The 15,824-nt window shown below is 41.0% G+C and overlaps 1 protein-coding gene across 2 annotated transcripts in view; it reads left to right on the top strand.

The window, feature by feature from the left end:
• SLC25A13 (solute carrier family 25 member 13) overlaps positions 1 to 15,824 on the top strand; it is a 196,309-nt gene that overhangs the window by 164,114 nt on the left and 16,371 nt on the right. For both annotated transcript variants that reach the window (XM_056118359.1, XM_056118358.1), the window contains exon 14: positions 4,151 to 4,291. In XM_056118359.1, coding sequence (XP_055974334.1) covers positions 4,151 to 4,291 — 141 coding nt within the window. The remainder of the gene's footprint in view (positions 1 to 4,150; positions 4,292 to 15,824) is intronic.

Below are 15,824 nucleotides of genomic sequence, written 5' to 3'. Positions count from 1 at the left end.
CTTTGATGGTCCTAATGAAGATATAAGATAATGAGTTAAAGAGAAACTCTATGTCTGATAATTCTATACTTATAAATAACACTGCTTGGATATGTAGAAAATCATGGTTATAAGATAGAAGGTTCCTTTCTTGAAAGAATGTGAAAACTGGGGTTCAGAAATCACAACTTTTAAGCATACTCTCAAAATCAAAAGGGATTTAGCAATATTGTATCTATGTAAAGCAATTTTTCAACTCCCCTGCAAGTTCTAATCACATAGAAAGCATTTTTAAAAGAGTTTGTGCAGGAATTTTTATTTGTCTGGAGTGAGGTACAGATGTCTTTTTTTTTTTTCTTTTTGGGTCACACCTGGCGATGCTCAGGGGTTACTCCTGGCTCATGCACTCAGGAATCACTCCTGGCGGTGCTCGGGGACTATATGGGATGCTGGGAATCGAACCTGTCTCGGCCATGCCTGTATCAGCCATGTTGGCTGCGTGCAAGGCAAACCCCACTGTGCTATTGCTCCAGCCCAAGATGTCACATTTTTAAAAGCTCTGTAAGTGATTGTAACCTTGTTACATCCAGGGAGGAGAATCATCAGTTTAGGAACTAGGGAAAACAAAACCAGTGTGTTTGGTGTAGCTGGTGTCTTGAGCACTGTGCTCGCTGTAGTACCATCACCATCTCTTGGGTTCACATAGCCAGTTAGATGGCTGGTCATATAGGCCTGAGACTTTGTCTTCATGTGCCAGACTTAGCCTGCTCCTCACTTTTGCCTGCAGTGCTTGGGGAGAGTGCATTGCCTTTCTGTTCTGTCCTTCAAGAAGATTGATCTACAATGACTGCTTGCTATTTTTTTTTCATGGCTGACATGGTTTATCCAGGTTGGTGCTTTAAAAAGAAGTCTTCAGGGCCAGCAAGATAGAATAGTGAGTAAGGTGACTTGCCTTGCATGAGACTGACCCAGGTTTGATCCCCTTCATGCTAGGTGACTCCCTCTATACTAGGAGTGATCCTTGAGTACAGAGCCAGGAATAATCCCTGAGCACAGCCAGGTGTGGTTCAGAAACAAATAAACAAAAAGTAGTCTTGGGTCTCATTCCAATTCAGTGACTTGAGTGGTTATACAGAGGTGAAGACATTTGCCTTCCAGGTGGCCAACCTGGGTTCGATCCCTGGCACCATATCCTGCGCTGAGCACTTCCAGGAATGTTCCCCGACTGCAGAGCCTGGGGTAAGCCCTCAGCACAAGTGGATGTGGCCTCAAAACAAAACAGCAACAACAATTACTGTGTTTTGGCTTATCGAATACGCCATGGGGAGCTTGCCAGGCTTTGCCATGTGGGCGGGCGAAATACTCTCGATAGCTTGCCGGGCTCTCCGAGAGGGGCAGAAGAATTGAATCTGGGTCGGTCCGGTCAGCTGTGTGCAAGACAAACTCCCTATCGCTGTGTCATTGCACCAGCCCAATTAGAATAAATAGAGCCTTTTATTTGACAATCAAAAAAAAAAAGCAACAAAGATATACCAAACCCACTGGCTCTTCATTCTGACAAACTTAAACACCCCTGTGTGTTGTAGAAAAGTATAAATGTAAACCCCTGAATACTCATAGGCTGCAGGCATTGGAGATTGGTCTTTTCACTTTTCTGCAGGTCCCAGCAGCCTGGAAAGAGAGTGTGGCCATCCTGAGCCCTGGAGCCTTGGAGGCAAATGTCTTCATGTGTATTGCATGCACAGGCCTCTGTGTAGATCATCCCACACTTCTATGTGAGATGTTCCCACTTCAGAAGGTTTCTTTCTATCACAGTTGTTTGACTTAGAGTTGTGTAGAAGAGACATGAAAGTGATGACTAGCAAAAACAAAGAAGATGAAGCTAGTCTGTGGAGCTAACTAGAAAGATGAAAACTACTGCCTTCTTGACAGTTTTTATTTTGTGTTGATGGGGAGTGGGAGAAGGGGAGTCTTTGGATCATACCTGGCAGTGTTCTGAAGCTTCTTCTGGCTCAGTTCTCAGGGGTTGGTCCTGGCAGTGTTCAGGGGATCAGGCCATGCTGGGGATAGAATTGGGGCTCCTGCATGCAAAGCATGTACCTATTTCTCTACATTTATAACATCTTTGTTGGCTTGTTTATTTGCTTTTTTGTTTATGAAGTCACACCCAGCAGTGCCCAGGGCTACTCCTAGTTCTTGATTCAAGGATTTCTTGCAACAGTGGTCAGGGGTCCTTGTGACTCAAACCCAGGCTTCCTGCATCCAAAGCATGCGATCAACCTATTTTATCTCTTTGACCCTCTACACAATATCAGTATATGGTTACAAGGAAAAATTTTGGTCTGTTTTAAAGAACAAGGTGTTTTAAGGTTTAATAATGAAAAATTGAAAGACAGCTTGACTTAGAAAGGTAATTGATGAAACAATTATAAAGGTAATTTATTTTTTCTTTTTCTTTCCTCTGTTTTCATTGATTACTATGTGTATTAGGTAAGTGATACAAAGAATTAATTTATTATGTAAGAATTAATTTTTTTCTACATATGATCTGTATAGAAAAAGTACAGGCTGGAGCGATAGCACAGCGGGTAGGGTGTTTGCCTTGCACGCGGCTGACCAGGCCCACCCGAGTTTGATTCCTCTGCCCCTCTCAGAGAGCCTGGTAAGCTACCAAGAGTATCTCGCCCTCACGGCAAAGCCTGGCAAGCTCCCGTGACGTATTCGATATGCCAAACAGAGTAACGAGTCTCACAATGTTACTGGGCCTGCTCGAGCAAATCAGTGAACAACAGGGGGACAGTGACAGAAAAGTACAGCAGATAAAATAACCCCCATTTGAAATCCTACTTCAGAAGCTAGATAGTGTGGAATGGTGGGAAGAAAGATGTAGTTTCATTTAATCATAGGAGAATTTTTGCCTACCTATATATAGCGAACATTTTCCCCATCATTTTTTAATTAGCAGCATAGTATCTCATTGTATGAACCTACTCAAATGTATTTAGTCTATTCCTTACCATTGAATATTGATGTTGTTTTTAATCTTTTATTTCAAGACGTTATAAGCAAAACTTTCAGAACCATCCTAGTTACCAGTTTGGGTTAGTATAGGGCATTTTTGAATGCACATACATGGTTCATTAGGATCTGAGAATCTAACAAGACATACTTTCCTATGATATAGAAGCAAATTGTGCCAGTTACCATGATAGCACCTTAAACTTATAATACCAGCTTTGTGTCTCTGAACCGATTTGGTGAGATCCCTTCTTAATAAACATTCTGAACTATATTGAATGTCAACCTGTTTTGGATGATATAAAAATGTAATATATTGTGACAAGGAATAACAAGTTGAAGTGCAGTAGGAAAGAATGTAATTGCTTATTATAAATATAGGCTTAGCTTCAAAATAGCTAGCTTAAAATTTCCCTTATGGTGCACTTTAAAGATTTCCACTGATGAGCTCGGAGGTGTGGCACCCAGCCATTGCTGGAATGAAATAACACACATTGTTCAAAGTTTGGACCATAATTGATTTAATGCATATTTTCACTACTTTGACATTTATCTTATATGAAAAGAACAATTCTATACACAGGTAACACATAAATAAAATTATGAGAATCCGTAACTCCATAAAATGGTGTTTGATGATCAGCCTGATATTTTAAGAGAGAAAAAAGAGCTTTCATCTAAGTTTACATGTTCCCTGGAAATTTTGAATTATTGCCAGAACCATGGAGTTTATTATGGGAGAATCTTTGTCTACCCTTTTCCTTCCTATTTGACAGGCAGATCTGCGTCTCTTTACTTCAATACTAGCTGTGCGGTTTATTACTGCCTTTGTGCCCTGGGGTCACAGTTGTTTGTGTTTTAAAGATATTTGTCATTTGTGAAGACTTTGGTGGAGTAAACACAAGTCTCTTGCTTTCCCCTGTTCCTCCATCTAGTCTTCCTGCTTTCAGCCTCTGCCTAAAGGAGAGAGGCCCTCTGTACCTAGGCTCTAGCAACATTCACAGTTTACTTGATGAGGCAAGGACTGAAACTACCATCTCTCCAGGATATATCTTCTGAGTTCCCTTAAGAATAATCACTCATCTCTTCCTGATCAGCCTTTCTATTACTCTGCTTTGATCCTATTTTTTTTTTTTTTCATTTTTCTTCTTAGGCAGGAGGCTCCCAAGTGATTTTCACAAATCCTTTGGAAATCGTCAAGATCCGTTTGCAAGTGGCTGGAGAAATAACTACTGGTCCTCGAGTCAGTGCCCTGTCTGTCTTACGGGATCTGGGGTTGTTTGGAATTTACAAGGTAATTGTCCTTTTTTGTCCTTCATTTGATTATGTGTATATCCCCTACATAAGTAACTGCTCGTAAATATGAAATAGATTCCTCATATTTCTATGCTTGGAGAAGACATTTCCCTGGAGCCCATGAAATACTTTCATGCCTATTAGAACTACCCCCCCACACCTTTCTGGTATCTGCCAAAAATCTGTCCTTAGCAATTCACAAACCAGGGCTGGATGGATGGCACAGTGGATAGAGCAGTTGCCTTGCACACAGCCGATCTGGGTTTGATTGACTGCAGTCTGTATTGCCCCACAAACACTGCCAGGAGTAATTCCTGAGTGCAGAATCAGAAGTAACTCCTGAGCATTATCTGGGATGGCCCAAAGGCAAAACAAACAAACCAAACCCCATAAATCAAGGGTGATTGTGATGTGAATGACACCAGCTAGTACCATTCTGTACACAGTCTTTGCAATAATACTGACTCAGCCTTTATCTGGATGTGTTACTCTTAGTACAAAACCTTGATTTTTGGTGTTTTTTCAATAAGGTTAGAGGCAAGAATCAAAAAGCATAGTCTTTTGGCAGATAAACTGAACTTCGTTTGTTAGAAGGCTTATACCAGACTTGGAATTTGTTTTCTGATCATCTGCACTGTCCCTATTCATATATGTATATTATCAATTCAAATTATGCTGAATCTTAATAATTTTTCACTTACAAAAATTAGTTTTTCAAAATGATTTCAAGACCAAGCTCCCCCTTCCCCGCCCCCCCCCCCCCACACACACACACCCCTGTAGGGGAAGTCACACCCTGTGCATTCAGGAATCACTTTCAGCAGGACTTGGGGGAACCATATTCGGTGCTGGGGATTGAGTCTAAATTGGCCACAAGTATGGACAAATTAATTCCCTGCTTTTCTCTGACACACACACACACACACACACACACACACACACACACACACAAGCATTGTTCACTATTTTCAATGAGAATGTTAACAAAAACAGTTTATGATCACCAGTTCATGATCTCCTTTGAACATTTAGAGGTAGAAATCAGATATCTACTTAAAAGAGTTTCACTTACCCATAAATATATAGAAATAACATTATATAATTAATTCATTATATAACTAATTTTTTTCCTATAATCATTGAGAAACTTCTATTCAAATTCTTTTTAAGACTTTTGAATCACTGTTGTTTACCACATTGGTGCTTTTTGAAGCAGTTTTTTACATGGTTTTATGTAGTACATTGTTTAAATTTTTATCCTGAGATGAAGCATTTTTCATGTACTGTTGTCCTTGGATAAATATGCACTCTTATCTCTGGAAATGTCACCTCACAAATACACATTAGGGTGATAGTTTTCTTTTTCTCTTCTTTTTCCAATTACAGAATGACTTACATATTCTGTAAGGTAACTTTACATACTGCTTTTTGAGTCAATTTTATTTTATTTTATTTTATTTTTGTTGTTATTGAGCCACATCCAGTGGTAAGAACCACTTAGTGCCAAGGGTTACAACCTTGACCTCTTCTGTATACTGCCCATTGAACTGTATCCCTTACCCTCAAGTAAACTTTACATGCCTTGTTTTGACACTTAACACAGCATTTATAATCCTAGTGGAATTTCTGAGATTCCCAATGGATACTTTTTTACCTCTTTCTTTGAAACTCAACCTCTGCAAGTGACTTTGGTAGAACTCCAGGATGAGCAATAATTGAAGTTGTTTCAGGTGAGTGTGCCATCCCAGATGGTGTCTGTACTTCACAAGATCAAATAAATAGATTGCCTCTACCTGAGACTTTGTAAATTTTGAATAGAATAAGATGACCTTTTCAACACTTGGTTTGGGGGTGGGGAGTAACTTGTCTTACATTTAGTCATTTGTGGTGTTTATAGTGCTGTGGTACACCATGTTACAGCTGTCATTTACTAAACTATTATCCAGCTGTAAGATGTAAATAATTTTGTGATGACATATAGCATTGATCAATTTGAAGAAAAATAATTTTTCTAAGTGTTTAGGGTTCTTAGGCAGACTTTAATATGATGTTGCAGCATGTCATTTTAACAAAATGCTAAGCAGTCTTTAAATGGGTTGTATGGCACTTAGGTACTATGGCAGTAACTGCTATCAAAATGTCTAGATGGATAAAATGGTAAAAACTTGTTTGCTGACACAGAAACAAAGACTGTTAAATTACCTGCAAATGATACAAGACTGAGATTTACGCCTTTTTATCTTCACAGTATTTCATAATCTTAATCCCCTTTAACACCTCTTGGAAGTGGTTGGTCTCCAGATTTTGTAGTTAGGAGAATAGAAGCTGCCAACGATGGTATCTGAGCTGAAATGGAAGCTCAAAAGTTTCTTGTCTCCACTTTTGTACTAAAATTGCTTTCCTGAAATGAGCAGGATTGCTCAAGTTTGAGCAAGAGTCCTCTCCAATATAAAGTTAGTTTAATTACTAGCCTGGTGGTTTAATCTAGTTCAGAGGCATTCCACAGGGCTTCTTGCTTCCTTACAAAAATGCTGCTTTTGGTGTATTGGTAATTAAGAAGTGAAGTTACTAACACTTTGAGCTTCTTAAGGCTTGATTTCATTGCTAGAGAATGACCTAAAAGTCACCCCCTTTCTGCTCATCTTTGGTGTCATCGACTGAATTCACTGAGACCCATGATCCTGGACTTCATTCCTGGGCTCACCTCTGAAGTCTGATTGTGGGTTTTTTTTTTTTTTTTATTGAATCACCATGAGGTAGCATTACAAAGTTTTCATGTGTGAGATTCAGCCATACAATGATCAAATACCCGTCTCTCCACCAGTGCACATTTTCCACCACCACTGTCCCCAGTATCCCCCCTACCTCATCCCAGTCCTCACCCAGCCTCTATGGCAGTCAGTTTCCTCCATACTCTCTTTCTACTTTTGGTCATTACGTTTTGTTCGAATTTTCCCACCACCATTCAAGCCTACCTGCCAGGGGCTGACGCTAGATAATGTATTTTCCATTGCTCATTTTGAATATCACAAGAGCTTGCACAGCTGTTTTTGCGGCCATGTGCTTCTGGGATTCTAGATTGTAAAAAATGGTTGTGATGTTGGTAGGCCCCACAGGTGATTTATTTGAAGCGGGGAGAAAGACGGTCACCTTCTTCCCAACAGCCTCTGCCACCCGGGACCCAGGGTTACTGGGTTCTTGTCTCACCTTACCTCACAAAAAAGGAATTTCAGGAGTAGACAAGCAGTGAAATAAATAGATTTTATTTGGAGGGTTTAAGGTGTGGAGAGAGAGAGAGAGAGAGAGAGAGAGAGAGAAGCACTCAAGAGAACATGGGTTTCTCCAAGGGCTGAGAGAGAGAGAGAGAGAGAGAGGGAGAGAGAGGGAGAGGGAGAGAGAGAGAACCCCTACATACATCCTAGCACTAGGCATGAAAGCATGAAAGTACACAACATCTCAAGAAGAGAGATGCGGGCAACATATGTGCTCAAGCGCCACATGTGCTCTGCCACGTGGGCATAAGCAGCACGTGGGATCGGGCAGAAATCCACGTCGGGGTTTCTTCCCAGGTAAAAGTCCGTTGCTAAGGAGGTTGGGAGTGGTGATGGTCTACTTTGGGCTGAATCACTAAAGTTAATCAGATTGAGGGAGAGGTCCAGGGAATTCGAGGAATTTCCTTCATGGGGAGGGGTCCAATCTACTCAGGGTCCGCCGCTCAAGGTCTTATCCACAAAGTGGATCAGCCTTGGAATTTTCTTTCCAGAACTTTTGCTGGCCTGTTTCACTGTCCAGGGCCTTTCCCTATCTACCTGCCTATATCAGTTGGGTTCCAGAAACATCTCTGTATGGCACTAATCCATTTTGGGATTCAATTGAGAGTCTCTGGACCAGGGCTGTTGGTGTGCTAAGATGCCCCCTGTCCCCAGGCAGATTGTGGGCATGACAGTCAGTCTGCTGAGTGGGTGGGGACCCGGGGAGGGACAGCCCCAATCCTCTGCCGCCATGTGGCCTGGAGATTTAGTCCTGGTACCTGCATACCTGGGCCTTGCTTGTGGAAGCTCTTGGTCACCAGGGATTCCATTGGAGTAGGTGGTGAGAGTGTACCTGCCTGGGTGTGCATCTGGGTTGCCCCAGTGAAATTGGCTCGATATGGGGCCGGGAGGGATCTCTGGCACTGTGGTGTCTTCCAGGACTCGCTGCTGTGTCTCTGGGCCACAGCTGTTGGTGCACTAAGATCTCTGATTGGCTTTTTAATCTTCTCAGATCAACCGAGTTTATTCTAGAGTACTCGTCTGCAGGATCATCACCTCCACACTTGCATGCATGCACTCATTCTTGGAGTTTAAGATCCTTTTAAAGCAGAGGTTCCCAAATTATTTGATCTTCCTCCCTTTTTCCAGGAAAAAAGAAAAAAAGCTCTCAGTGCCCCACTGGAAATTGACCTTTTAAAGTGACCATACAGCACCCCACCACAACAATTGCACTTGATGTGTTTTTATTTCAGAATAACACTTTTTTAGAAATAATGCTTTTCTTGGTGTCTAGTCTTGAGTGGATAGGAAGATGAAAATATCCTTCAGACCTTTTTGAAGCTATATACATTCCCCATGTGGATCTTTAAAAAGGTGGTCTACTGTCTTAATGGTGGCTGCCACAGGTAATTTTCTTTCCCCTTGCCTTGGTCCTTTGTTTGCTGCTGTTAACATCACAATGTGTGCGACCTAGGAGGAGCTGGGTTTCACTCTGTATGTGTGTTTAAGCCTGCAGTGCTTAACCTCACCTAAATTGGACTTAACCAGCTTTCTATTTTTCTCCTGAATTGACTTGCAAAATACCCAACTATCCTGTGACTTCCCAGTAAATGGTAATTAGAATACTTGCTTTAGAAATAGATTTACAACTGAAAAAAAAAGAGTGGCTGTGGTAAACATTTCACATTCCTGAGGTTAGAAGTAGTTTTAGAGAAGACATAGTAAACTCTGTAAACAAAGTTGTCCTGACCCCCTCTCCGTGCCCCCCAACCCCCCCCCAGGTCCCTCCACTGCTTTTGGTACCTTTTGAAATTTAGTTATAGCTGTGAGCAGGTAGGTGACTGAAAACATGATCATTAATTGCCTTTGGAAGAATCGTTTGAATCTCTGAAGCATTCCATAAGTAAAATAAACTTACAGTAAAGACAATTTTATGCTTTTACTTTTTACCTTTTTCACCTTTTTTTTAAAAATAGGAACCAACAGAACTTTTTTTTTTTTGCCCCCTTCCCCCTCAACCCACCCGAGCAACAGAACTTTAACAGAGCAATCTAGTACAATGATTCTCAAGGTTGATCGATCACACATTGAAATAACCAGAACCCTTAAAAATACTGATGCCTGATCCCTTCCCTCAGATTATTCTAATATAATCTCTATTATTCTGGTGCTTTTTGCCACTGGGCTTCAAACCCTGGTCCATGGACCTCAGGTGTAGAAAGGTTGAAAGCCACTGGTGTGCTGCCTTTGTTATAATTGTTCGTTATCTCTGTTATAATTGTGGATGAGTATGCAGGACAGGACTCCTAGCAAGAAGGCTAGAAAGGCTTTCTGGGGGGCAGTGGGGAAGGCTTCAGAATGTACATTCTAGCTGGGCAGTGGGGAGATAAGACATTAATCTAAAGCAACAGATTAATCTAGAAATAGCTTTTTCCTTAATAGAGGAAGAAAAAAAAGGAATGCATTCACAATATTTGGAAGTTAGTATTATTAAATAAAGGTGAACAGTAGAGATTAAAAACTGACTTCTAGCTATCTGGAAGGAGCAACCATCTGATTTTACCTTTCCAGTTGAACAATTGAAGTCCAGGCATCTTTGTAGATGTAGCATAGTGCTTTAGGTAATCTGGGGCAGTTCTGAGACAGAGGCTGTTTGCTGAGTCCCTTTCTAGGACTTACTCTCCCTGATTGAATGTAGCCTCAGAACCCTGGAGAGTGATGAGGGTTGTAAATACCCTTTAAAGACTTGCTACAAGCCTGAAGCATTGAGTGTTGAAGAACACCAAACTGGTGGGAGATCAGCGATAGAATGCAGCACACACACTTTTAGAGGGAGGAAGATTTATTTCATAAGTGGCCATCGGGTGGAAAAGTGAACTAAACAGTGTTGTAGAAGCTGGCAGGGAAATGAGCTATAGTGCAGGGGAGAAAAGTAAATGGTACCAAGTGCTGTGAAAATGAGAGGGGGATAAAGTCCAAGGAAAGGTTTTAGGCTTAAAAATGGAGGTTAGTGTTTATCTTTAGGGAATCAATTTAAATAGAATGGCAAAGGTAGAAACTCATATGATAGAATTTTAGCTGATGCAAGTCACTCGGCCTAAAGGTTTGAAAGGAAAGAAAAGGGAAACAACAACAACTGGAAGAAAAATTAGAATTGAGAAAATATACTAGTGGAAAGAGGAAGTTGAAAGATTTCTCGTTTGTTTTAATATTGTTGGAAGAACCATGCCTGTCTGCAGAGACTAGGGGTGGGGAACATCCGACTGTGGACTGTATAAGGCCAGTGGTCTGGCCCTGGTACAGGACAGACAGACACAGATGCTTCTCACCCAGTGCTTGCAGCCTCTCTACTGTATTCTATGGCCCCCAAACAATGTTATAGATATGAAAGTGGCCCTTGGTAGAAAAATGTTTCCCTACCTCTGATGCAGACAGAGAGGGAAAAAAAAAGAGTCACTCCTTAGGGTGGATGGATTTAAAGCACTTCAAGATAGCACGATCATGAATGCTGCCAGGACTTTCATAAGGGAGAGAGAGAGAAGCTCACAAAACAACAATAATTTTTTTTTTATATTTCTTTGTGCTAGGCTCTAGACTCTATGTTTAAAGCTCTGTGTGGTTTACTTCACTTTGTCCTTACTGTGGCCTATGAGGCTGATCATATTTTTTCCCTTTTTTAGAGCTCTAAGTTACAGCTGAGGAAAGGAAGCCTTGATGGTTTTAGGGTAATTTGTCCAAGGTCACATACCTTGTAAGTAAATGGGGACTGGGTTTCAAACTCAGTTCAATTTCTCTTTGAAACCTGAGCTGTTACATAACCAGATAGGAGAGAACACATGGCTGATAATTCAGGGAAGTTTGAAAACAAGGATATGCATGCTAAGCAAGGGTATAGAGCAGTTGGCAGATTTGGTACCTTTGTTGACAGTGAACAGGTCAGGGAAATGAAGTTGAAAAGAATTGAGTGGACACAAAGTATCTTGGAAATACAGGGTTTGGGTCAGTGGCGTTAGGAGATTATTTTTCTTACTAAATATTAGCTGTTGTAGAAGAATGACTACTTTGCTCTGTTTCGGTTTTTCAGAGTGAAAACAAAGTAGTTTAGGTCTCATACCAATTCTTTATAGAATTTTGAACCATTCTATCCATTGTAAGGTAAGAAGGCCCATCTGTGTTAACTCTTGTAAGAGCAGCAGAACAAAGCACCAATGCTAAGCAAAGAGTCTTAATCTGACAGTTGGGTAAGGGCCCCACAGTACTTCTAAACAGTAACTACTTGTGTTCAAAAGTAACTTTGTGTCTTCCTGAGAAGTCTCAAAAATATCTTGTGCTGGGCCAGAGAGATAGTACAGGTAAGATGTTTATCTTGCAGGTGGTCAATCCTGGTTCTATCCCCAGCCCCATATATGGTCCCCCATATACGGCCAGAAGTTATCCCTGAGTGCAGAGCTAGAAATAGTCCTGAACACAGCTGGGTTTGCCCCCTCCCCAAAATCTTGTCATAGCACCAACATTTTAGACATTTTATCTTATTTTAGTAGTTAAGGAGAGGATAGGAGGTGCCTCAAGGGGTCAGGTGTTGTATCTGTTATGATGTGACTTTTAAAATAATGTTGAAGGTTAAGTGATGGTATCTGTGTTATCCCTAAGAGTTAGTTTAAAAAGAATAAAGGCTATAAATAATATAAAGGAAGTAATAAAGTAAAGGAAAAAAACTGAGGGGTCTGAGACATGAGCCTGGTTGAGCACACATCTTTTTCATTTGTTTTGATACCTCATCCAGTGGTGCTTAAGGTTTACTGCTGTCTCTATACTCAGCCTTTCCTCCTAGGGGGAACATATGGGTTAATGGAGATCAAACCCAACACCCCAAATGCTTGCAAGGCAAGAGCCCTACCTATTGTGCTATCTCTCCAGCCCCCAAGCACATGTCTTGTATGCACAAGGTTCACTCGCCAGCATCACCTGCCTCCATCTAATAATTCTGGATGTGTGTCTTCTGGTCCCTGGCACTGCCAGGGTTACCTTCCTCACATGGAAAAAAGAAAGGAAAGAGAACAAATAGAAAAAATATTGTTAAAAATTTGATCTGTTTTTAGGCATTAGAAAGATAGTACAGCAGGTAAGGTGCTTGTCTTGCATGTGGCCAACCTGGCTTTAATTTCTGGCATCCCCTATGGTCCATTGAGCACCGCCAGGAGTAATTCCTAAGTACAGAGTCAGGAGTATGACCTGAATATTGCCAGGTGTAACCCAAATACAAAACAACAACAACAGTAATAATAGTAATAAAGTGTCTGTTCCTTGTTTCAAATACATGATCTGTTGAACAGAGGATAGTAATAGCACTTACATATTCCTAGAATTGTAAACATTTACTAAAATAATAAATGAGAAAAGCATTTATAACATTATTCATGACATGACAGTTACTGTTAAGTTTTAAAATAAGACGTCAGCTAATGGATTCTTGCAGAAATATGTAACTCCTTTCACTCTGCAGTGTAATTACTTTTGTATGATAGTCAAAGGTGTGATCAACATCCTTTTCTCCACAAGGCATTATGCTTTGGATTTGGAAATAATAAAAGGAGACCTTGCAAATAAAGTCTTCATAAAGCAATTCCTAGAAGACATGAATGAACTGAAAAAGGCTATAAAGTGGGTCTGAAAAATACTAGATTTATTAGTAAATCATTTAGTAATTCATTTAGAGTTCTTAAAATCATTCATTCATGCACAGATATTTGTTGAAGATTTGCACTCTTCTAGCTACCATACTTACTAAAATGAATAGTGTTGTTACATTCAAAGTTGTCGGTGCAAAGTTAAGAGAGAAGAACCATATAATTCTAGTGCCATAAAGTTCCTGTTAAAAATCATTTTAATAAGTAGCACAGCGGATAGGACCTTTGCCTTGCACGTGGCTGACCCAGGTTCGATTCCTCCACCCCTCTCAGAGAGCCCGGCAAACTACTGAGAGTATCTCGCCTCACGGCAAAGCCTGGCAAGCTCCTTGTGACGTATTCGATATGCCAAAAAAAGTAACAACAAGTCTCATAATTTGTTATGAGACGTTACTGGTGCCCACTCAAGCAAATCAATGAGCAATGGGAGGACAGTGCTACAGTGCTACAGTACATTAAAAAAAAAAAAGATTCAGATACAAAAGGGTCACTGGCAAAATGCTAAGTATCTGAGATCCAAGTTGCAGATGACCCATGAAGTTGCCAAGAAATTGTCATTGAAATTTTTTACAAACCCAAGGAGAATCATATCCTAAAAGTCCTAGACTAAAGGAATCAGATGACAGCCCTGGATATTTCATATAGTTGCTTGGTTTTAGCAGCAGTGACATTAAGTCACGTAATAAGCCATTGCACAAGTGATCTTTCTCAGCAAGGTACTGAAAATCACTCTGTTGAGATCTCAGGTATGTGGAGCCTAACTGTCCCCTCTCCTGGGCAGGAGAGGTGCTGCCAGGCTGTGTATACAGGGTTAACTCACTTGGGTAAACCATGAGGAATGCTTAGGGATCAAGACATGACATGCTGCCCATTGTTTGTAGCTCCAGGATCAAAATATACAATTATACATGCCAAATAAATTCAAACCTGTAAGGTAGGAAAAGAGGGGTGGCTCCAACTACAGGTGCCAGAAGCATTAAATAACCTTCTTAGACAAGGTGCACCACTGTTGTCTTGAATGCTGCAGGGTCCCCCCTGTCTGGCATTTCCCCCCATGCTAGACAATGTACATTCACTGCAGGAGTCTCTGTTAAGCCTCCGTCTCCCAGACCTGCTGGCTCCTGGTGCCCAGCCCCGACACAGAGGTGCCTTTGTGAGTGTAATTACCTTTCCCTGTATTAGAAATAGTCTGTTTAGAGCTGTATTTGCAGGTATAGCCAGAATAAGCAGGAATTAGCATGTGAAAAGGCATGCCCTGGCCCTGACTTCTTTATCAGCTACCATCCTTCAGAGCTGGTTTTCCCTCCTTCAAATTGATAGGGCAGGTGTGATATCTTCTAAAATGAAGAGCTTTAAGGGATTGGGGGAATGGGGGAGGGGGGGCAGGGGCAATGACCTGTGTGTGTGTGTGTGTGTGTGTGTGTGAGAGAGAGAGAGAGAGAGAGAGAGAGAGAGAGAGAGAGAGAGAATGAATCCTGTTGTGTTACATCTTTTGACAGTTTTGTGTCAGACAAAGCTTCAAGTAAACTTGAGTGGATGATTCCATCAACCTCAGAATTGATTAAAGATTAAAGCTCCCTTGGACTTTCAACGTAATATTCACATCCGAAAAAGAGAATTTAAAAAAAAAAGACATGGGAAGCAAAATAAGTAATTCCTTTGCCAAGGTGAGACCGTGGACAGCATCTCTAAGCCTGTCTAATTGGCCTTTCTCCACTCTTGTGACCTACCCTTAGAGCAGCTTTCCTGGACCTTGTGTAGAAAGATGACTTTTAACTGATCCAGAACTGGAATAGAGCCAGAGTCAAATACTTTTGATTCAAGTCATTTTACACCCGGGTCCTCCCAGAGAAGCCTTTTATCATTCTGGCTATTATTAGTGTGTCTTTTATTAAAAATGAAAAAATATAGACACTAATTGCCCCTCTTTGGAGAGGAGTTGCTTTAATGAATAGTAAGAAATTAGGTGATTGTATTTTGCATTTATTAATTTTCCCCCAGACAGTTTTACTATGTTTACAAAGGAAATTCAGGGCCAACCAGAAAATGTCTTGAAAGGGCTGCCTAGAGAACCAGGAGAAAGACTGATGGCAGGGAAATGGGGGGGAGGAGTTCTTCTTATGGAGCAGGAACTTTTGAGTAATTAGGTAATACACCCACTGTAATATTTTCAGTTTTTTAATGGCCAAAATGCATGTGGTGTGGTGTGTGTGTGTGTGTGTGTGTGTGTGTGTGTGTAAATTGACTGATCTGAGTGGCTATTTGGCTTACTGAAAATTGTAAATGGAGCAAGTAGGATTCAAGTCAAACAGGTTTATGTTGTGTTGTAGGAAGACAGAATTGGGTGTTCACCACACAGTGGAAGATTTATCAAGGAATTTGGGAGAGAAACATTTCACCTTTGGAACTTTTAAAGCCCTTTTCACATCCTGCCTTCCTTTTCATTGTGCCTGAGCCACAGGTCAGGTATTGCCTAAGGCAGCCTTACAAATTGGCACCTGCCTTTACACCTCAGACCCAAAGGAAATGGTAAGGAAGGGAGGCCAAGGAAATTTAATAAGTCAGTGCCTGTTTCTGCAGCCCTGCTTGCTGA

Source organism: Sorex fumeus, unplaced genomic scaffold (genome assembly GCF_029834395.1).
Source record: "Sorex fumeus unplaced genomic scaffold, SorFum_2.1 ptg000037l, whole genome shotgun sequence".
Taxonomy (NCBI): Eukaryota; Metazoa; Chordata; class Mammalia; order Eulipotyphla; family Soricidae; genus Sorex; species Sorex fumeus.
Note: the sequence above shows the minus strand (reverse complement) of the source record. Positions and strands in the feature narration are given on the sequence as shown.